The 22,155-nt window shown below is 46.5% G+C and overlaps 2 protein-coding genes across 7 annotated transcripts in view; both read left to right on the forward strand.

Annotated features, from left to right (window-relative positions):
* The window catches only part of LOC307116439 (acyl-coenzyme A synthetase ACSM1, mitochondrial-like), a 62,896-nt gene extending 61,320 nt beyond the window's left edge, over window positions 1-1,576 (forward strand). For all 6 annotated transcript variants that reach the window (XM_079800406.1, XM_079800405.1, XM_079800402.1 and 3 more), the window contains one exon: window positions 1,272-1,576. In XM_079800406.1, the coding sequence (XP_079656532.1) occupies window positions 1,272-1,367 (96 nt within the window). In that variant the 3' untranslated portion in view covers window positions 1,368-1,576. The remainder of the gene's footprint in view (window positions 1-1,271) is intronic.
* Window positions 1,577-10,096: 8,520 nt separating this feature from the next.
* Window positions 10,097-22,155, forward strand: part of LOC307105617 (acyl-coenzyme A synthetase ACSM1, mitochondrial-like) — a gene marked incomplete at its 3' end in the record, with an annotated part of 49,693 nt that continues 37,634 nt past the window's right edge. Inside the window, exons 1-2 of the mRNA XM_079781474.1 lie at window positions 10,097-10,129; window positions 20,331-20,571. Coding sequence (XP_079637600.1) covers window positions 20,380-20,571 — 192 coding nt within the window. The 5' untranslated portion in view covers window positions 10,097-10,129; window positions 20,331-20,379. The remainder of the gene's footprint in view (window positions 10,130-20,330; window positions 20,572-22,155) is intronic.

The following is a 22,155-nucleotide window of genomic DNA, read 5'->3' on the forward strand; positions in this document are numbered from 1 at the left end:
CCGGTTTGGCTCAGTGGATAGAGCGTTGTCCTGCGGACTCAAGGGTCCCAGGTTTGATTCTGGTCAAGGGCATGTACCTTGGTTGCGGGCACATCCCCAGTAGGGGGTGTGCAGGAGGCAGCTGATTGATGTTTCTCTCTCATTGATGTTTCTAGCTCTCTATCCCTCTCCCTTCCTCTCTGTAAGAAATCAATAAAATATGTCTTAAAAAAATAATGATATGAAGTGAAATGAAAAAATAGCAAATAAAGTTTCAAAACATATAATGGAGAACTGAAATACATAAATATGTCACAATATATATTTATACTAGACGCCAGGTGCATGACAATTCATGCACTGCAGGTGGGGTCCCTCATCCCGGCCTGTCCCCTCTCACAGTCTGGGAGCCCTTAGGGGCAGGAGTCGACCCAGCAATCAGGGGAGGCGATGTCCCCATCACACCTCTGCTGCCGCCACTGTCAGCATCGCAAGCCTTGGCCATCCCTGGTTACCTGAGACTTGGCCGGCCCTGGATGTTTGGGCAGCCGCCATCTCAGGCTTGCCTGTGCTTCGGACCGGCCATGGGCAGCTGGGGGGCTAAGGGGACTGGGCACCATCATCTTTTGGCTGTGGATGCCACCATATTTGAGGGTGGGGCAGTCAATTAGCATATTCCCTCCTCTTGGCTGTGGGCACTGCCATTGTGATGGTGTGAGGGTCAGTTAGCATTTTCACTCTTTAGTAGATAAGATACTGTATATGAGGCCCCTAGAACCATAAGAAATGGGAAAAATTCACTGTTGATAACTCATTCTCAAATTGCTCCCCTGAAAAATCAAATTGACCCCATGTGGGGTGTGTGCCCCATGATGGACACCGCTTGGCTAGTTGTTATTATAACAAACAACCCCACTGCCACATGGCTTATTGTAAGAAAGGCTCATGCCACATGCCCGCCCTGGTCTGCTGGGACCAGGATAGAGAAGCAGCCCCCACGTAGGCACCTGCCAGGTGCTGTCAGAGATGGACAGAGAGGGTGGCCAGGCTCAGAGGTTCCGACTCTCCTGTGAGAGGTGCCATGCTTCCCTCCACCACATTTCATTGGTCAGAGCACGTCACAGGCTGCAGCAGCTCCAGGGGCTCAGGAGGAGGACCTGGCGTACTTTGCCCCCACCATTGAGGCCACCACCTGCTGCAGCCTGTTTGGGGACGTGCAGGGTGAAGAGAGGAGTGGGGACGGGTAGGAAGTGACAACAGGACTCAGGATGGTTCGCTTTCTCCTCACCCAGGTGGAGTTTGTCCCTGAGCTTCCCAAAACCGTCACTGGCAAGATCAAACGGAGTGAACTTCGGGAAAAGGAGTTCGGTCAGATGCAACCGCAGTAAATTCAGCATCCTTCTGAGTGTGACCTTGGGCACACGCCTGGCTGCCGCGGTGCCCCCACATGGCTGGGCGAGGTGGGGGTGCTGAGGGCTGATTGGGAAGGCCCAGGACTGGCAGCATTCCCGCATTTCTGTTCTTTTAAGTTCACATCAGTCACTACCCTGCCTCCAAGGCTCTTGTTCCTTTGGATTGCCCAGGCTGGCACTCAAATTGGGGCTGAAGATAATAAAGTGCTGATATCGACATCAAGGGTGATCCTGCATTGTGCATTCATCATGTACATGAACCTGTGCCTCCTTGCCCTCCCCCCTCCCCTTAGAGAGAGCACAGGACCTTGTTCTCCCTCCTTTTGCCTCCCGCACACACCCCATTGTTCCCATGTGGCCTTGCACGTCCAGTAGATGTTCAGGACTCAGAGTTCAGGGAGTGATGCTCTGAGCAGCCCAGGCACCTGCCTCAGCTAGGTCCCAGCCTAGGTGCGAAATGGACAAGTGAGTGACCTGTTCTCCAGGGAATGAAGTTCCACAGAACTGTCCCAGCCTTCTCCAGAGGTGCCCAGTTCCTCATTCCCAGGAGGGGCCAGGGGCCTAGGAGTCTTACCCCTCAGCTTTCCCCCATGTGCACCCACCCACACATTCCTTCCCAGGGATCCAGGGTCTTCCTGCCCTTCTCCCAGGGCCCAGAGTTCTCCCTAAAAACTCCCCCTCCACACTCTTTAAGTTCTTTTTGTCATCAGAGTCTTCTCCAACCCCTCCCCCAACCTGGGCATGGGGTTCTATGAACTGACCCTTCACTTCATCCATCCTTGGGATGGACCCCCTGGGGCTCATCACAGGCTGGGAGGGGCAGGGGCAGAAGAGGCTCAGCCTGGGGGTGGGGAAGAAGCACATATTGTCTCCTTCTCCCTCACTGCTGGGAGTCACTCTTAGGGAGATTGCCTCTAAAGCCATTTGTCGGGGGCACAGTCACACAAACTCACGGGGAAATATACAGATACCTCTTGAGGGTGATGTACTCCTTTAGCCTTTTTTTGGGGGGGGGGGTCTGGGAAGCTCTTTATTTAACTGTAAATTTTGAATGATAGTCTTGCTGGATATAGTAATCTTGGTCTCAGATCCTTGCTTTCCATTACCTTGAGTACTTGATGCCATTCCTGTCTGGCCTGTGCAGTTTCTGATGAGAAATCAGGTGTCAGCCTTATGGGAATTCCTTTGTAAGTAACAGTTTTCTCTTGCTGCATTTAAGATTCTCTCTTGGTCTTTAATTTTTGGCATTTTCATTATGATGTGTCTTGTCATGGGCCTGTTTGGGTTCTTCTTGCTTGGGGTTCTCTGTGCCTCCTGGACTTGTGTGACTTTTTTCTTTTCCAGGCTAGGGAAGTTTTCTGCAATTATTTCTTCAAACATGTTCTCTGTCCCTCCCTCCCTTTCTGCTTCTTCTGGCACACGTACTATGTGAATATTGTTACGTTTCATGTTGTCCCACTGTTCCCTTAAGCTGTTCTCCTGTTTTTTAATGTTTTTTCTTTTGGTTCTCTGAATAAGTGATTTTTGCTTCAACTCCATTTCTTAATTTACTGATTCCATCCTCAGCTTCCCCTAATCTGCTGTGTATTCCTTCCAATGTGTTATTTTATTTGTGCTATGTCATTCTGTTTTCAGAGTCAGAGTTAGTATATCTTTTTTTTTTTTCATGCTGTTGAGCATCTTTACTGTCATTACCCTGGACTCTGGTTCAGATAAATTTCTTATCTGTGCTTCATTTATCTCTTCTTTTGAAGAATTCTCTTGTTTTTTTCATATGGGGGTTGTTTCTTTCTCTCCTCATTTTGGCTGTGTGTTTGGATTTGTTACTGTGTATTAAGTAGACCTTCTACACCTCTAGATCTCTAGTGCAGAACAGCGTCAAACACTGTTTCTGGCTAATTAGATCAGGCAAAGACTTAAAGCCTCCAGAGACTGGCTATAGACTGAAAGGATTCTGACTTGAATTGCCCTCAGGCAATCGTCCTCAGGTGTGGTGAGAGTTTGTTTTTTCAACAGGGTGGGGTAGTTGCTTCTACCTGGAGGCTAACTGTTATTTTTGGTCTCTTAAGTGGCCTTAGGAAGTCAGCACTGTGGGGCAAGGTGTTTCCCAATAGAGTGGGTCAACTGTCTTCCCCCCAGGTAAAGCCTGCTGCATAGCAAATGTCTGTGTGGGAAAGATGTCCTCTGCTGCATAGGGGACTGACTCAGCACAGGAAACCATGGTGTCTGCCTTCTGAGCTCTAACCCAGAGCCCTCGATCCTGGCTTCTGCTCCCACAGCTCTAGTCTTCTCTGCCTTCCCTCTGCCTGAGCACAAAGTGGGTGGCTCCAAGGGAATTTTATGTGTTGGGAATTTGAGTGGATGCCTGAATTTTCAGCATCTCTCCCTGGCAAACAGCAACCCCACTACTTTTCACCCAGATGTTATGTGGTTACCCTTACCCTTCTCAGTTCTGTTACTCTTTACTGAGGGGCCCAGCTTGGGAATTAGACCCAGAATTATTAGTGGAAAATCCCACAGTTGAGATACCTCTTCAGAACTTCAGTTGCTTTCTGTGGATGCCTGGCCAGCCCTTTCCCCCCTCGCTCCTCCTACCAGTCTCTATGAAGTCCTCCATTATCAGGGTTCTGTCTAGCGAGTCTTCCATTGATTATTAAGGCAGTTTTTCCATAATTTATTTCTACTAGGTGTACCAGTTAACAATAGCGGATTTTGTAATCAAAGAAAACATGATAATTTCAAGAGAAACATCAAAAGTGCTTTATTCAATGTAATGTCCATCGCTGCCTACCCATTTCCCCCATGTTTCAGGTAATTTGTAGATATTGTCCTAATGGAACTTTTCTTGTTTTGAGGAAAACCATTCAGAGACCGAATTTTCCACTTATTTGTATATTTTGAAGTGCTGCTCAGAAAGCGCATGTGCCATTGATCAGAACAAGTGGTAATCTGAAGGTGCAAGGTTTGGTGAATACAGTGGGTGGGTTAATACTTCCCAGGCAAGATCTTTTAACGTGTCTTTAACTGGTTTTGAAGTGTGTGATGGTGCATCATCAAGAAGCAAAATTACTTTGCCGTATCTTCTGTAACATTCTGGTTGTGTCACGATCAAAGCATGGTTCAAATTGATTATTTGTTGTTGGTAGCAATCATTATTAACAGTTTCACCTGGTTTTAGAAATTCACAATACACCACACCTTCCTGATCCCACCCAACGCAGAGCATTGTCTTCTTTCAGAAGTAATTTGGCCTTGCATTTGATGTTGATGGTTGATCTGGATCAACCCATGATTTTGTGCGTTTGGGATTCTCAAAATAAATGCACTTTTCATTGCCGGTCACAATTTGATGCAAAAAAAACTTTCTTTCATGCCATTGAAGCAACATTTTACTGATGACTTTTCAGTTTTCCATTTGTCTTTTGTTCAGTTGATGTGGCACCCATTTTCATTCCTTAAAAATCTTTCCAATTGCTGTAAACAATCGGAAATTGTTTGCTGAGCAACGTTTAATCTTTCTGCAAGTTGTTTTTGAGTTTGACATGCATCTTCATCCAATAATGCTTGTAATTGTTGGTCTTCAAACTTTTTCGGCTGACCTGGATGTTCTTTGTCTTTCACATCGAAATCATCACGTTTAAAACATTTAAAGCAGCGTTCACATGTATCTTGAGGTGGAACATGTTCACCATAAGCTTCCTGAAGTATTCAGCAGCACTTTTCTTCAAAATAAAGTAATGAATTATAACTTCCCGCAAATGCTCTTTTTTTTTGGCAAAAAATTGGACATTTTTAAGTGTAAAAATATCTATGATGTTAACACCTTCAGCAAATCTGACAAATGAAGTTCTGCAGCATGTTGTCAATATAACAAAATAGCATACATATCAAATCACATATATATCACCATATATGTAACTCCATTTATTGAAAAAAATTTGCATTATTAACCGACACACCTAGTAATATCAGTTTGTTACTGGGAGGGTGTCTGTGCAGCATCCACTTACTCCACCCCCATGTTTAATCTTCTATGATTCAATAATAGTATTTTCCACATAATATTTATATTATACTAGATGCCTGATGAATGAAATTCAAGCAAGGGGCTTGATCCTCACAGCCCCTCTCAGCCTCCGCCAGTCCTTGCAGTCCCTCCCAACCTCGGCAGCTTGCCTTGTCCCTTGCAGCCCCAGCTTCATTTGAATGTCATCCGGAAGGACATCCTCAAGGTCGTTCGGCTGTCCAGTCTAATTAGCATACTACACTTTTATTATTATAGATGACATGTAAATGGATTGTTACAGTGACAGTAACATAATCAATTTTAAATACATTTGAGTCAATATTTTTTAGTCATGAAAAATTTCTGAGTCTCAATTCATTTCTTTAAGAAATACAAGATACTAATCCTATATAATAAAGAGGTAATATGCTAATTAGACTGGATGACAGAACAATCTTCTGGAACAACCAGTGGGCAGGGCTGGGAGGCAGCCAGTGCTGTGAGGGCTGAGGCAGCCAGGGCTGAGAGGCTGCACGGGCTGAGCCCCTTGCACAAATTTCGTGTATTGGGCCTCTAGTATATGTATAAATGAGGTTATGTGTATGAGTTCCTTTAGGCAAGAGGTTTTAAAGGAGTAATTATATCTTCTCTCTTCCCACTGCCCTTCCTCTCTAACAGTACTACTACTACTACTACTACTACTACTACTACTCTTACTCTAATACTACTACTACTCTTACTATGTGTTGGGTACTATTCCAAGCAGTCTGTACATATGATCTCCTTTAACTGTCACATCAATTCTATTAGGGAGGTACTATTCTTGTTTTCAAGTGAGGAAACTGAAACACAGCATTGTAATAACTCTCTCAGGATCTGTGTGATATAGTAACTGGTGGAACACGGTTTCAGCTTTACCTATTTGGCACTGGAGCCTCTGTTTTAAAAACAACAACAGCTGCCATTTGGAAAGCACTTTCCATATGGTCCATATGCTGGGCACTTCCAGTGTCTTCCAAACATTATCTCACATGGCTCCCTCTCTGGGACACAAGTCTATGCAATATTGGATCTGAAATGGTTGGGGAAGGCTTTGGTGAATTCCTATCGCTTGGCCAAACTTAAAACCAACAGAGATGTTGTAGTGTCATAAATTCCAGAGTCAAATTTTTTTTTTCCTTCTAGAGCAGATAGGGTTGTTCAGATAATGTAAAGAGAGTGGGAGTCCCACCCACCCAGTACCCAGTTTCTCAGTTGAGCAGCTCATATCTATTTTAAAAAAATATATATTTCTTTATTGATTTCAGAGAGGAAGGAAGGGAGAGGGAGAGAGAGATAGAAACATCAATGATTAGAGAGAATCATTGATTGGGTGCCTCCTGCATGCCCCCTACTGGGGTTCGAGCCCACAACCCTGGGATGTGCCCTTGGCCGGAATCGAACCTGGGACCCTTCAGTCCGCAGGCCAACGCTCTATCCACTGAGCCAAACCAGCTAGGCCAGCTCATATCTATTTTTAATGAAAGAAGCCAGAAATCAGAGTTGAATCGCGTGGCAGGTAGTATAGAGGCAGAATATTGTCAGGAGACGTGAGCACAGCAGACCGCCTTCAAGAAAGGCAGGCCTCAAGTTCTTGGCCATGTTAGACAACCTCTTCAGCGTGCTTCTACAGAGGTAAAACATGACCGACTACACGTGTCATTGCAGAAGCCAAAAGCTGGAGAGTCACCTCAATCCCTCTTTTCTTCATTTCCTCTATCAAAACCATCAGTACTAGGAAGTCCTCCTAATGGTATCTCCAAATGCCAGCCCACACCCGCCACTTCTCCGTGTTCATTGTGTCCAGCTTGCCCAAGCCACCACCAAAGCTTAGGCCATCCAGCATCCTCCTCACTTCCAAAGCCCTTCTCCCGGAACTGCCAGTGAGCTCTCTACAATACAAACCTGATCATTCCACTTCCGAATTACCTCTTTCCCATGCTATTTTATTTAAAAATTAAGTAACCAAGGACATTAGCCACTTAATTAAATAGTGAATCATGTCTCTTTTTTCTTAAAACCCCCTCAAGACACCCCATCACACTTCAAACAGAATCCAAACTCCTTATTATGCCCCAAAAGTGTCTCCTTTGTGCTCTGTGTCCTGCCCGTGTCTCTGACCCCAGACTCATCCTCCTCATTCAGTAATAGGCCACACCAGCCTTGATCTATTCCTTGGAAATCTCAGCCTCCAGCCTGTGTACATACTGCTCCTCCTGCCTTTTCCCATGGTCTTCGCATGGCTGGCTCCTTCTCCTGCTTCAGGTCTCAAAACGTCACTTCCTGAGAGGATATCCTTAGTCACCCCCCCACCCCCAGCCCAGTCACAATGTTATATTATCTTGTTCTATTTTCTTCTGGACACCTATTACCATTTGGGATTCTCCTGTTAATTTAATTGATTATTTGTTTGCAGTCTTCTGCTTCCCTCTCATGGGAATATAAACTTGACAGCAGTAACTTTGATTGACATGTTCAAAGCTATATCCATACCTGGAGGGTGCCCATTACATGTGTATTGCATGAACAAATGCTCCGAAGGTTTGTCATAAGGTTAAGAAAGGCAATGGGTGTAACGTATTCAGGTTGACAGGAGAGGGTTGCTCAGTTACTCGGAGAACTGGGATGATAGAGTCTCTGCCATGTTTTGATGTTACCACCTTCACATGTGGTTTCCAGGACTAGTGAGTCAGGGAAGAGAGTGTGGAGACTCAGACCTACCCTGAAATGCCCTAGACCAATGAGTTATGTCACTTTCAACTGGGGTTCACAGACCAGAACTGGAATTCACTGGCCTCATTCTAATTGCAAGAGAGTCTTGGCAATGAAAGAAACATGTGCACGCAATCTTCAGAGAGTTCTACATCTCTACCATATTCCCATTGTCAAAGGTGGAAAAACTGAGGCACCAAGGGACAAAAAACCTTCTCAATGTCACAGAGCTGGCAACTGGCAACTGACTGAAAACCAGCTTCCTGGCCCCTGTCCTCTTGACCCCAACACTGATGTTACAGTCCCACACAGGAGATCCACTGAGATCCAGAGAGGATCCCATGGACTTTTCTTCTTGTCCCCATTCTCTTCTCAAAAGTGAGGAGTGACTGCTTTTTCTGCTTGAATGACAGGGCTCTTTTTGTAGTTTGATACTTTTGGTGTTTAACCTTTATTAGCCCTGCCTTCTCACTCACTCCTTCCATGAACTAAAAGGCTGTCTGAGCTGAAAGTTCATCATTAATGAACCACTCAGGAAGAACAAGACCCACACTCAGAACCAAGTCTCAGCCACGGCAGCGGTGTTCCAGGTGTTTCCAGCAATCTTTGGTGGTGACTTGAACAGTGGTATTTCTCTCCTGGTTCAATGGAGGTTGGGAGGTAAAATGTCATGGGAAAGATGGGCCAGAAGAGTGGAGATGCGCTACCCCCCAACAACTCGCCCAACAACACCCCCAAATGGCTCTAGTAGAGAACTAACAGTTCAAGCCACTACCTGTGACAATACCACTCACATGTGCATGCCTGGGCCAGGTGCTTCCCAGGCATTACCTCATGCAGTCCTTTCAGAGAGCCCAGGGGACACATCTGAGCAGCAACCCCCACACCTCCCTTTTTCAGACCAGAAGACAAAGGTTGGAATAGCAAATGGCCTGCACCTGGGCCATCTTATAAGTGGCTGAGCCAGAATTTCAGCTCAAGACTTTGGGATTTCAAAGACTCTGCATTTTGCTAGTACAACAACGTTATACTTCAAATCCCAAACTAATACAAACGACCAACATTGATTATGCCAAGCACTGTGCTGTATGGTTTTACAGATTATTGCATATAATCAGAAACACAACAAAACAACAATACCCTGCTGGGTAGCTCAGTTGGTTATAGTGTCATAGTGTCATTCAGATATGTCAAGGTTGTGGGTTTGATCCCCGGTCTGGGCACATACAAGAAGCAATAAAATAAATGCAAAAATAAATGGAACAACAAATCTCTCTCTCTCTCTCTCTCTTTCTCTCTCCAATAAAAATACACATAGGAGATTAGGTGTCACTATTGTCCCCCCCATTTTATGAATAAGGAAACCAAAGTTTAGAGAAAGGAGGTCAGTGAAGGTCAAAGAAATGATAAATGGCAGATGTGAGGCTTCAACTTAAACCTTTCTGCCTCCAGAGCACTGGCTTTAACTACTAGGCAACACTGCCTTTTGCCTCTCATTTAAATGAGAACATTTGAGGGACAGGGCTGGGAAAGAGGAGCCAGTGAGCCACAGAGAACAGTGAGAGAGCTGCATTTGACCTTGTTTGTTCATTCACGCTGCACGTCATCCCACAAGAATTGGAGGTGACTTCATATGGTTTGTTTTTCTTTTCTCTTTATTGTTGAAAGTATTACAGATGTCCCTCCCTTTCTGCCCATTGACCCCCTCCACCCCGCTCCCACCTATATGGTTTGTCTTTCTAACGATGTGTCTCCATGCAGGCCTAAGATTGCCCTCTGCCCTATCCTACCTGAGTAGCTTCTTCCTTCTGAATCACCCAATACCTGCCAAGTTTTCTACCCCATGTGTGGCCAGGAGCTATTTGATTATGTACACACCCCTGGAAACTGCTCACCAGAGAGGACTACACATTCAAACTTCCATTTTCTGTGACAATCGGGGACCTGACCCAACTGTCTCCTAGACAATCCCCAGTTCCAGGTAAGATGGAGGCAAATGAGAGGTGAATGGAAGCTTCTCTGTGTGTGTGTGTGCGTGTGTGTGTGTGTGTGTGTGTGTGTGTGTGTGTGTGTGTTTGTGTGTGTCTGTTTGGGCCAGTAAGTATATACAGAGTCTGGAATTGAAAATCGGCAAGCCTGACTGTAGGTTGGCTGGCCTTTGGTAAGTGTCCTAACCTCTCTGATACTTCATTTCCTTAACTGCAAAATGAAGGTGGTGATATTGAGTAGGGGATCCATGGGGATATGCATAGACTGTACCTAGCACAGTGGCTGGCACATAGCAGGTGATCAATGTAATGTTAGACAGCTGTGCATGGGGTAGAGGGTGCAGAAGGGAGTAAAAAAGACCAAGAAGGTGAATATTTGGAAAAAGACTCCACTATGGAGTAGTGGGTTCACATTATATAAAGGGCATGTCTTTCATTTTCTAAAAAAATTTCATACCTAACAGGGAGTTGGGCTTTAGAATTTGCTGGGTGCTACAGGGCACCTCAATATTTATTGAGCCCTTACCCCTTTTAGACACAGTGTCTATTGCACTCGGATTGTCACTGGCAAAGAGATTTTTGTAGATTATCTTTCTAATCCTGTGGGCAGCTGGGTGGTAGGTATTGGTACTGTGCCCTCAAGTTCAGAGACACAAATAGTGGCCAAAATCACTCAGCTGGTAGGCAGTGGAACCAAACCTGACTGTGTAACTCTAAGGTCCCCTGGGACATACTAAGTCTGTTATCTGATAAAATAAATAGTTTTTACAGGCTAAAGTCTCATGAAATCAGAGCTTTTTTGCTGGAATTTAAGGCACTGTGGGCCTGAGCATAGAGTAGTGGGCCGAGCCACCCCTCAAAAGCCAGTGCCAAAACTGAACTTAAATTATTTCAAATCATTATATTATATATTATACATTATATATTACATATTATGTATCATGTATTATGTATTAGGCATCACATATCATGTATCACTTGTTACATGTTATATATTATATATCACATGTTATATATCATATATTGTATATCATATATCATATATAGTATATATATTAATTGATTTCAGAGAGGAAGGGAGAAGGAGGGAGATATAGAAACATCAATGATGAGAAAGAATCATTGATCAGCTGCCTACTCCACACCCCACACTGGGGAGCAAGCCCACAACCTGGGCATGTGCTCTGAACAGGAATTGAACCTCAACCTCCTGATCAACACTCAACCACTGAGCCATGTCAGTGGGACTCACATGATTGTTCTTTAAAACTATTTTGTAGGATGTGCTGAGATCTGCAATTTTCAATCATTTTTATCCCATGGCACACATAAACTAATTACTATAACTGTTGCCGGGGCTGAACAGCAGACCCTGAGCGACAGATGAATGATTTCTCTGACACATGATTTGCTGTGAAAGAGAAGGCTAAGGGGCTGCCTGGCTAAAGGAACCACAGCCCTATTCTCCTGCCTCCTTAGGCTTTTATTGTAACAGCAGCTTGAACTAAAATTAACTATTAGATACTATCAGCAGGGTAAGTATCTTTGAGAAGACACATGCGTCTGTAGTGACCTTTAAGCAAGGGCATCTAAAGAATAAACATAAAGATTCCAGCAAAACACCCTTGTTTGGAAAAGTCAAGGCAGGGTCTGCCGCCTTTGGCAAGGTCCCCCTAGAGGCCTCCAACCTTTCGGAGAATCCTCCTTACAGACTTTCCAACCAAGTCCTGTGCTTCCCCACACTCTGTGGCACACCAAAAATATGTTCTATTTTTTGCCACTCTGACCAAAAATAGATATTATTTTTATTCATCCACACTAGTTGGCTATTATTGTGTTGGCTGTTGTCATTTTTTAAAATTGACATTCTAAGGGAAAAGAGGTCAGTGCTCCTGACTAAATAGTCAGGTATTGCATGTTTTAAAAATTCTTGTGGTACACAGGTTGAAAATCACTGCCTTAGATTATAAAGCCCAAGAGGGTATGAACACTTGCAGCCTAAATAATAGCTGATGGTATCTAAAACCATATGTGGCACAGTAAATATTTGATGAATGAAAAATATATTTATCTGTAATTCAGACATTTTGTAGGCACACTGTATCTTCACTCCCCAATTTTCATCTTTTAGTTTTCCAAATTATGGCAACAGGGAAAATCTAACATTTTGTTGTGTTCCAATGTCAGGCATTGTGAGGAATATATATATATATATATATATATATATATATATATATATATATATATATATATATAAAAGCCTAAGTGACTGTTTGACCGTTCAACCAGTTGCTATGACATGCACTGACCATCTGGTGGCAGATGCTTAACGCAGGAGCTGCCCCCTATGGGAGCACTGCTCAGCTGACTGATGGGCATCAGGACCGGGGCTCGGGGCTCACGGCTGGTGAGTGCAGCTGCAGCAGCACAAGTCTCTCCCCCATCCAGACCAGGATGGGATTGGGATGGGGAACAGCATTGGGACTGACTGGGTGTGAGCCTACAGCTCCTTCTCGTTCATGGGGCGCTGGTATTACCCTAGGTGGAGGGGGCCTAACGAGAGGCAGTGGCAGCAGGTGCAGCGGGGCTGGGATGAGTGGGAGTGGCAGCGCCTCCCGGGGCTCGGGCTCCTCCCCAGCTGCCTGCCACTTTGCGTACTACTACATCCCTTGGAGGATGTTGGACTGCCGGTTTCAGCCAGATCACTGCAGGCCAGGTCAAGGGACCCCACCAGTGCATGAATCCTTGCACCAAGCCTCCAGTGTATTCATATACATATACATATACATATACATATACATATACATATACATACTATATACATAGTTATAGACACAGATATACATGTAATTATAAATATCACTATAGTAATACATAGTGAGATATACCAATATCAATATGGATATAGATATAAATACAGCTATCAATGTAGTTATAGGTATAGATATGATAAAGTTATAGCTACAGATAGTGACAGCAGATTTTGGCATAATTATAGATATAGATATTGACAGTTAGAAAGATTGATATACATGAAGATAGAGATGGACATGTAAGTGTAGATATACCCATGTTTAGCCTTCTTAATGTATTAATGTGGAAGCTGGACGCTGTGGTGTCTGCTCAGCAGTGTACCCCTGATCCTTCTCATTAGACGCTAGTTCCAAAGCTCAAGCAGCCATCTTTTATGAAGCCTGATTGTTCAATGAGTTTCCCCAGTGAGAGTGTTTGAGAGTAGAAACCCCCAGACCTGGATTATTCATCTGTGCTGAGTCTGTGTTCACATGCTTCACACAGGATGTCATTCATTCACTACTCCAGGTATTGCTAATATTTCCATATTTTAGAGGGAGGTTAAGAAAATTGCCCAAAGCTGTGTAGGTGAGGAGTGAGGGGCTGGCATTGGAACCTGTGCCACTTGGCTCCTAAGGGCTCGCTCTCAGCTCCCACAGTCCTCCCAGCTGGGTGCTTGTGGCACTTGGCCCTCTCACGTGATGAAGATTAAACCAGAATTTCAAACACATTTACAGGATAAGATAATGCCAACGTCAGTTCTTTGTTGTTTGATTAAGAGAGGTGTATTGGATAGCTAGGTCTGCTTCTCACAGTGTAGGAGGCAAGAAGTCTGAGATCAAGGTGTCAACAGGGGCCAGGGGGGTCTCTTGGGCATAGCTCTGGGCTTGAAGTTATCCCTCTTCATGTTCACACCACATTCTCTCTCTATGTGTCTGTCCAATCTTTTCTTATAAGGACGTCAGTTATATCGGATTAGGGTCCACCTAGTGACCTCATTTTAACTTAATTACCTCTTTAAAGATTCTTCCTCCAGCCTTCGCTGTTGTATTTTCAGTGGTTAGAGCATTGGCCTGCACATGGAAGGATCCTGGGTTCAATTCCTGATCAGGGCACATACCTGGGTTGTAGGTTCCATCCTGCGCCTCAGACGCATGCAGAAGGCAACCAAATCCATGTGTGTCTCTCACCTCAATCTCTCTCTCTCTCTCTCTCTCTCTCTCTCTCTCTCTCTCTCTCTCTCTCCCTTCTTCCCTCCTTCCCTCCCTCCCTCCTCCCCCTACCCTCTTTCCATTCTCTCTGAAAAGCAATGGAAAAATATCCTCAGGTGAGGGCTAACTAACTAACTAACTAACTAACTAGAGAAGGTCTCCTTGGGTGAGGACTAACAACAACAACAAAAGATTCTTCCTTCGAATATAGTCTGATTCTGAGGATTAATTAATTAATTTGTTATTTCACTCCCTTTGGTTAAGGCGTTTTTTGAATCATCCTTGGGTAGTTTAAGGGATCTTCTGAGGTCCTTTGTATGAAAATAGCAACTGAGTCTGGCATTCTTGCTCTAAACCAGTTGGTTCTGGTGGAGGGAGGTACATGTTGGAAATAACAGCAGGGGAAATGGGCTTCTTGGACCAGGTGTGCTACTAAACTTGCCTTGCAACCTGGAGAATTTCCTCTTGGGTGTTGGCTTAGATCAGGGTTTTTAAGCTCAAATGTTTGCAGAAGCTGAACAGTAAGTGGAGAAACGGGTGTGTGGCAAAATAACGAGTGGTGGGAACCCTGCAAAGTTGGAGTACGTCCCATTTAAATAAAACAGAACCTTAATCCATTTTCTCAGTGGTTAGAGCATCAGCTGTCAGAGTGAAGGGTTGATGGGAGCTGGGGCGGGGGGAGGGAGAGGCAACCAATCAAGGGGTGTCTCTCACATCAATGTTTCTCTTTCCTTGTCTCTCTCCTTCCCTTCCTCTCTCTCTAAAATCAATGGGAAAAATATCCTCGGGTGAGGATTAACAACAAACAAACAAAAACACCAAAAAATGGAGCAGATAATTTTTTCGCCAAAGGAAATGTGTTTGAGGGCCAGGTCTGGATCAGCTGATACCTCAGGGCCTTTCTTCCAAAGGTGCTCCACAAAACAAAAGATGGTACTGTTAGTTGGCAGGCACTAAAAATGAAGGAGCTTATTGTAGTTCATGTGGCCTAAGGACCATGCTGACAAGCAAACTCTAAGGGGAGAACTTCTCATATGTCTGTGCTCTTTTCTGCAGACAGTAATCCAATGACATACTTAGCTATGGTTTTCCTACTGGGAATGCAGAGCAGGGTTCTGGGGGCAGCATCAAAATTAATTGGGGTTAGGTTATTATGGCTCAAAAGGACCTGAGCCCAGCCAGCATGGCTCAGTGGTTGAGCATCGACCTGTGAAGCAGGAGGTCAAGGTTCAATTCCTGGGTTTCGGGCTTGGTTCCCAGTGGGGGGCGTGCAGGAGGCAGCCAGTCAGTGATTCTCTCTCATCATTGATGTTTCTGTTCCTCTCTCCCTCTCCCTTCCTCTCGGAAATCAATAAAAATATATTTTAAAAAGGACCTGAAAGTAAGCTGAGTCAAGTTTTATTGGTCTATTCTGGGGGTCTGTGGTCAAGCAGCAGCATCTAACTGCTGAAACCAGGCGCGGGGGCTTCCCTGTTTGCAGTGTTGATGTGCTTGAACCTCCAATCTGTTTGTGAGGCCACCTTCCCTCAGTCAACATTCTCATGGAAAGATAATTCTAGGTTAAGCCACTTTTTACCCTCAAACTTCAAGAAGGAACCTAAGAAAACAGGGTTTTGATTCTGTAACTGGACAAACAGTGGGTCCATGCTGCCTGTCACTACTTAAGCCAATTAAGCAGAGACAGGCGTGAATCACATACGAGCATTTATTCCAATACTAGAGGCCCAGTACACAAAATCCTTGCACGGGTAGGGTCCCTAGGCCTGGCTGAAGATCAGGGCTGATCAGGTTCCCCACCTCCCTGCCTCCTCCTCCCCTTGCTCCCTCAGTGTCTGCTGCTGCCACTGGTCGCCTGCCATGTCCCTGCCTCCCCACCTGCTCCACCGCCAGGCTCCCCCCTACCACCTCTCTGCCTCCCCGCCTCCTCCTTCCCTCAATTCCTCAACACCCTGCCGCCTCTTCTGCCACTGGTCGCCTGCCATGTTCCACACTGTCCACTGGTGATCAGCATACCTCATAGTGAGCAATCGAACTCCCGGTCTCCCGGTCAAACTCCTGAGGGAACACTTTGTATATTAGCTATACCTATCTCTCTCTCTCTCTCTCTCTCTCTCTCTCTCTCTCTATCTATCTATGTATATATACACACTAGAGGCCCGGTGCACGTAATTCATGTGGGGGGAGGACGGTCCTTCAGCCATGCTTGCACCCTCTAACAATCCAGGACTGCTGGCTCCTAACCGCTTGCCTGCCAGCCTGCATGATTGCCCCTAACCACTCTGCTTGCCTGCCTCATCGCCCTAACCACTGGCCTGCCTCATCACCCCTAACCGCCTCTGCCTGACTGCCTGATCACCGCTAACTACTCTGCCTGCCTGCCTGATTGCTGCTAACCACTCTCATGCCTGCCTACCTGATCGCCCCTAACCACTCTGCCTGCCTGCCTGATTGTCCCTAACTATCTCTGCCTCATTGCCCTTCATATTACACTTTTATTATTATAGATAGTTGCATTGCTCCAAGTTGTAAGGACCTGCTTATCATAGAGATAGAAAAGTTTTAATTTTTACTCTTGATTATGGCAATTAACTAACACAGATGGCCACCAAAAAGGTGATTTACCAAAGGGTGTATAGCAAGTGGTGCTGTTAAGTCTTCTTCCATGAAAACGTGCATGTCGTGCATTGTATCTGCCTGGGTACATGAAAGAGTGAAGTTTCTGTCTGTCTTTGCAATCATATGAGCGAATTGTGTGAGACCCCAGCCCAGTCTGGTTTGGTGCTCACAGAATAATAGAGCTCTTTTTTGTTTTCTTTGCTCCATTGGTGGAGATTTCCTAGAAGTTGCAGGATATCTTCCTTTTAATTTTTCCTTGACACTCTGACTTATGTCTCTCATCTTTGCTTTCCCTCAGTCCCCCACCCACAACAGTAACTTGCTCCAGGCTCACTTCGCTGGAGTGACTAGGAGATCATACAATGCGTCAGCCACCAGAACCATGATTCCCAACATTCCTGGTGCTCCCCACGCTCTCAGCTTCTGCTTCCAGTCCAAGAGATGTCACCAGTAATTAGCAGCATTCCTGATGCTCCCCATGCTTCTGCTTGTGGCCCGAGGCCCCTCTCCTCCCATAGCACAGCCTGGCCCGAGACCCTCCCATTCCATTATGAGGCCAAGGCACGGACACTGGGCTCGCATCACCGCAAGCCCAGCATCCCTTGCTCTGGCCTGAGTCCCCTCCCCTCCAGCCCACAGTCCCCTCCTATGACTCAAGCCTTCCGCAAGCCCGCCCGGGCTGGCTCCATGTCCGCTGCCCACAGGTACCTCCTTCAGCGACCAGCCCAGGTGGGTGGGAAGCTTGGTTTCCTCCATTGCCAGGGGCGACCCAAGCCTCCCGCTTGCTCTGGCTGGCTCCATGGCTGCTGCCATCTTTGTCCCACTAATTTGCATACTCACTCCTGATTGGCTGGTGGGTGTCACAAAGTGATGGTCAATTTACATATTTCTCTTTTATTAGTGTAGACTAGAGGCCCAGTGCATGATTGAATCATGCACGTGTAGGGTCCCCTACATTCTTTCGCTTTCGATCACGGGGGAGCTGGGTGCCTGTCCGCTCAGGCACCAGGCCTTTCAGAAGCCTCCGGCGCGGCGAAGGCTTCTGAAAGGCCTGGTGCTTGAGCGGACAGGCACCCAGCTCCCACGCTTTTGCTTTCAATCGTGGGGGAGCTGGGTGCCTGTCCGCTGGTGCACCAGGCCTTTCAGAAGCCTCCGGCGCGGCAAAGGCTTCTGAAAGGCCTGGTGCCTGAGCGGACAGGTACCCAGCTCCCACGCTTTTGCTTTCAATCGCAGGGGAGCTGGGTGCCTGTCCGCTGGTGCACCAGGCTTTTCAGAAGCCTCTGGCGCGGTGGAGGCTTCTGAAAGGCCTGGTGCCTGAGCGGACAGGCACCCAGCTCCCCCACTTTTGATGGTCTGTGGTGAGACGTGAGCTCGCTGCCCCAGAGGCCCCTTCTGTGCCGCAGCACAGCCATGGCGCAGACGCTGAGCTCGAGCCGCCACTGGCAACGCGAGCTCAGCATCCCGCCGGCCCAATCGGCCACCCTGGCCACCCTGAGTCCCGCCCCCCCGCGCCTCCTGGCCAATCACGGGCATAGCGAAGGTACGGTCAATTTGCATATTTGTCTATTATTAGGTAGGATAGCTATAGACTAGAGGCCTGGTGCATGAAATTAGTGCACTGGGGGAGTTGTCCCTCAGCCCAGCCTGCACCCTCTCTAATCTGGGAACCCTCAGGGGATGTCCGACTGCCAGTTTAGGCCCGATCCCTGTCGGACATCCCTCTCACAATCCGGGACTTCTCGCTCCTAACCGCTCGCCTGCCTGCCTGCCTGGTTGCCCCTAATCACTTCTGCCTGCCAGCCTGATCACCCACTAACCACTCCCCTGCTGGCCTGATTGATGCCTAACTGCTCCCCTGCTTGCCCGATCGTCCCCAATTGCCCTCCCCTGCCAGCCCGGTTACCCCCAATTGCCCTCCCCTGCAGGGCTGGTCCCCCCCAATTGCTCTCCCCTGTGAGCCTGGTTGCCCCAAACTACCCTCCCCTGCCAGCCATCTTATGTCAGCCAACTTGTGACCACATGGGGGAAGCCATCTTTTGTGAGGGCATGACAGTCAATTTGCATATCATCTCTTTATTATATAGGATTGCTGGCAATATGGGAGAGCAGCAGGTCGCCCACAAAAATCTGGTCTGCCCCCCACCATAAGCCAGCTGTTTATATCAGAAGTACAAAGGAAAGTAGGCAAAAGGGCAAATGGGCAGTTGACAGATATGCAAAAGGGCTGGGGATCTTCAAAGGGCTTAGTGAGGTGCAAGGGCTAGTGTTACAGGGGAAATAGCCAAAGGGTGGGCCAAAAGGTCCGTTAACAGGTAAGCAGGCTGGAGATTTGCAAAGGCCTGCAGGTATACAAAAAGGCTGGCTGGCGCCTCTGGTTTCTGCAGCAAAGTTAATCTTTCCATGATAATAGGCAGCTCCAAATGGGGAGGGCAGGCTGCATTTCCAGGTGAGCTCCCAGGTCCTGAGTGCAATGCCAGCCAGGTCAGAATGTGCCTTCTTTAATCAGAATGAAACAATCACGGTTAACAGAGCAGGATTAATATTTCCTACAATACTAGCTGGTTCCCCAACATTCTATTTCTGCCCCCTTTCAATCCCATTTTAAGGGCATTTGTTGGCATCTGGAGTGGCAAAGAAGTTTCATGGCTCAACTCTGATAATAGCTGCCCTGACGCTATCCTGGGAGGACCCTAAGGCTAGACCTCAGTCCAGGAGGGAAGGTGCTGTGGTATTAGCCTCATCAGCCCTGAGTATGGTTGTGTATATTTGTCAATATCCTCATAGTCTCAAGTGACTGAAACTTAATCTCAGGCAGGAAAACTGCTTGGCTTACAGAATCCAGGACAGGGTATTAACAAGAAAGGAGTGGAGATGCAGAGGGGCCTGAGGAACACTATGAACCAGCAACTGGAAGGTGTTCAAGGTCCTCTCAGGCCCTCAGTCCCGTCTCTGCACATGAGTTTTCTTCTCTCCTGCAGAGCAGTCATCTCACATGACAGGAATCATAACCACCGACAGGTTCTCAGATGCGCATTTCGTGGCCTCCCCCGGAGACAGAGTGCCTTTACACCCTTCGGTAACAAGTGGACACACACACACACACACACACACACACACACACACACACACGTTTGAGAAAGGGATTGTGGACAGCTCAGTCTGGATTTAAAAAATTTCAAGTAATGACCCGATAACATCTCCCATGAGAACAGCACAGTTGGGCTCGGCAGGAAGAGAGGAGTTAGAGCCAGGCTAGCATGGAGAACAGGACTTTCAAATGGTGTGTTTCCCAAGGGGCTTGTCCCATGGCTGCCAACCTGAGCTTAACTCCCAGAGGGTGAGAGAGAAGGAGAAGACCCTCAGGAAGGTGTACCAACCTCATCCAGTAGCTATAATCCCTCTTTGCCTGTGGTTCCTGAGCTGGGAAGAGAAATCCTAAATTCTAAGTCACTAAGTTGTGCATGCAAATACTGGTCAGCTGAAACCAAACTCCAGCCATGAACCAGAAATGTGCCTCGTCTTGTGGAGGAAAGTCCTGCTCCACGACTGACCTACTAGCCATCCCTTCCCGAAGCAGGTGGTGACTGAGAGGTCCGTGCCTGCTTCCTGAGGACTGCTCCGCCATGCAGTGGCTGATGAGGCTCCGGGTCCTTTGGGGCACCCACAAATCCTGCCACGCCTTCCAGCCTGCCCCTTGGCACTTGCGCTCCCAGTCTGTATCAGCAACTGGCGCCCCGCGATGGAATGACCATGATACACCTGAGAAATTTAACTTTGCAAGTGATGTCCTGGACTACTGGACTCAAATGGAGAAGGTGAGGAGGCGCCTGTGATGGGGGTGAGGGTAGGCGTGATCTCTCTGGCTTATCTTGCTCCTCATAGGCTGAGGGCACAGACCTGATAAAACGTCTGCCTCAACTTACCAGTGTCATGGGAAAAGCTTATATTTTAGGGATCAATTCTCAATTCTCATCCAGGCCACTTCCACTCTTTTCTGAGTCTCAGTGGTTTTATCTGTGAAATGGGGACAATCTCACTTAAGAAACATGACAGCAGGTAAAAGTATCTGGTACAGTCAGATAATAGTGACCAAATGCAAAGTTCTAACTACAAGGTCATCAACTTGATGTTCATCTGAATTCTGACCTTCCACTAAGGGGACTGTGAGCCTCACTGGAATTCATCTCATCAAACTTGGGCTCAACTTCAGGCTGCACAGAGGGAAGGGACAGGCCCCCTGCTGGTGCACCTGCGCACCTGACAGGTAGAGCTCAGTCAGCTGTCCTCCTGTGAGGAGAGGAAGGCCAGCTGCAGGCCTCGCTACCAAAGACGACTGGGGTGTGGCATTGGGGTCTGTCCAGAGAAACCAGTCCCTCAGCCTCTAGAGTTTACAGGTCTCTTCAGAAGACACCAAGTGCTTGAAACTGAAAGGGGAGCAGTTATGTGTACCTCTGGGGATGAGGTGAACCATGGGTGGTGTTCCAGCTACTAAGTCCCAGCTGATGATGATCACGGTGTGAAAAGTTACCCAACATTATCTTTGTAGAAAGAGAGAATTCTCCAGCAATGCAGTCTGACAGTTGATGGAATTTTTAAGTTTCCCATGGATTTAACATATGCGTTCACTTGCTAGTGTTCAAGGCCTATATGCCTTTCATGGGGCTTCTTCCTCCTTTCTCTGAGTTTTCATAATAACTCCCAGGAAAATAGAGCCTTGGTTATGAAGAGCCCTTTTATGATCCACATTTCCCAGATGAGAAAACTGAGGATCCGAGTTTTACATAACCTACAGAAATTACATGCCTAAGTAGAGGAGCAGAATTTGGGTCCAGGTTGTCGAGTTCTAAAATACATTTTTTAAACCTGTTCTCATGATCTGATGATGCCAAATCTTTTCCTTCAGACTATAACTTGACTTCCATTACTGACCAGACCAAACATCTGATGAAGACCTTTGGGACCATGTGATGGGCTGGAGAGGGTGGACCTAGAGAGGAGGGAAGGAGCCATCACTTTATTCTCGCATTTATCTTCATAAAATTCTTATTCATCAGTTCATGCATCCACTCATGGAGATAACCACCAAGTAAATAGGGTTCCCCCCTGAAATACCTGTTCTTGTTGGGTTTTATATCATTGTTATCAGTCGCTGTCAAGTCATCCATATCTCCCAATGTCTCCCCAGCACCCTCATTGCATTAATTTTCATTCTTACAACACTTCTGATCTGTCTGTCTCCACTTTTCCAATTGTCTTAACCTTGATCAGTGTCTCTCTAGTGATGTGGGATGTCTTACACATAGAAGTTTCCCAACTAACATTTGTGTAATAAATTAATTTTGAAACCTGCCTTACAACCCATAGATCTTGGTGCTCCTCCTCTTAAAGACCGCAGAGGG

This window comes from Cnephaeus nilssonii, assembly GCF_951640355.1.
Source record: "Cnephaeus nilssonii genome assembly, chromosome: 2".
Lineage (NCBI taxonomy): Eukaryota > Metazoa > Chordata > Mammalia > Chiroptera > Vespertilionidae > Cnephaeus > Cnephaeus nilssonii.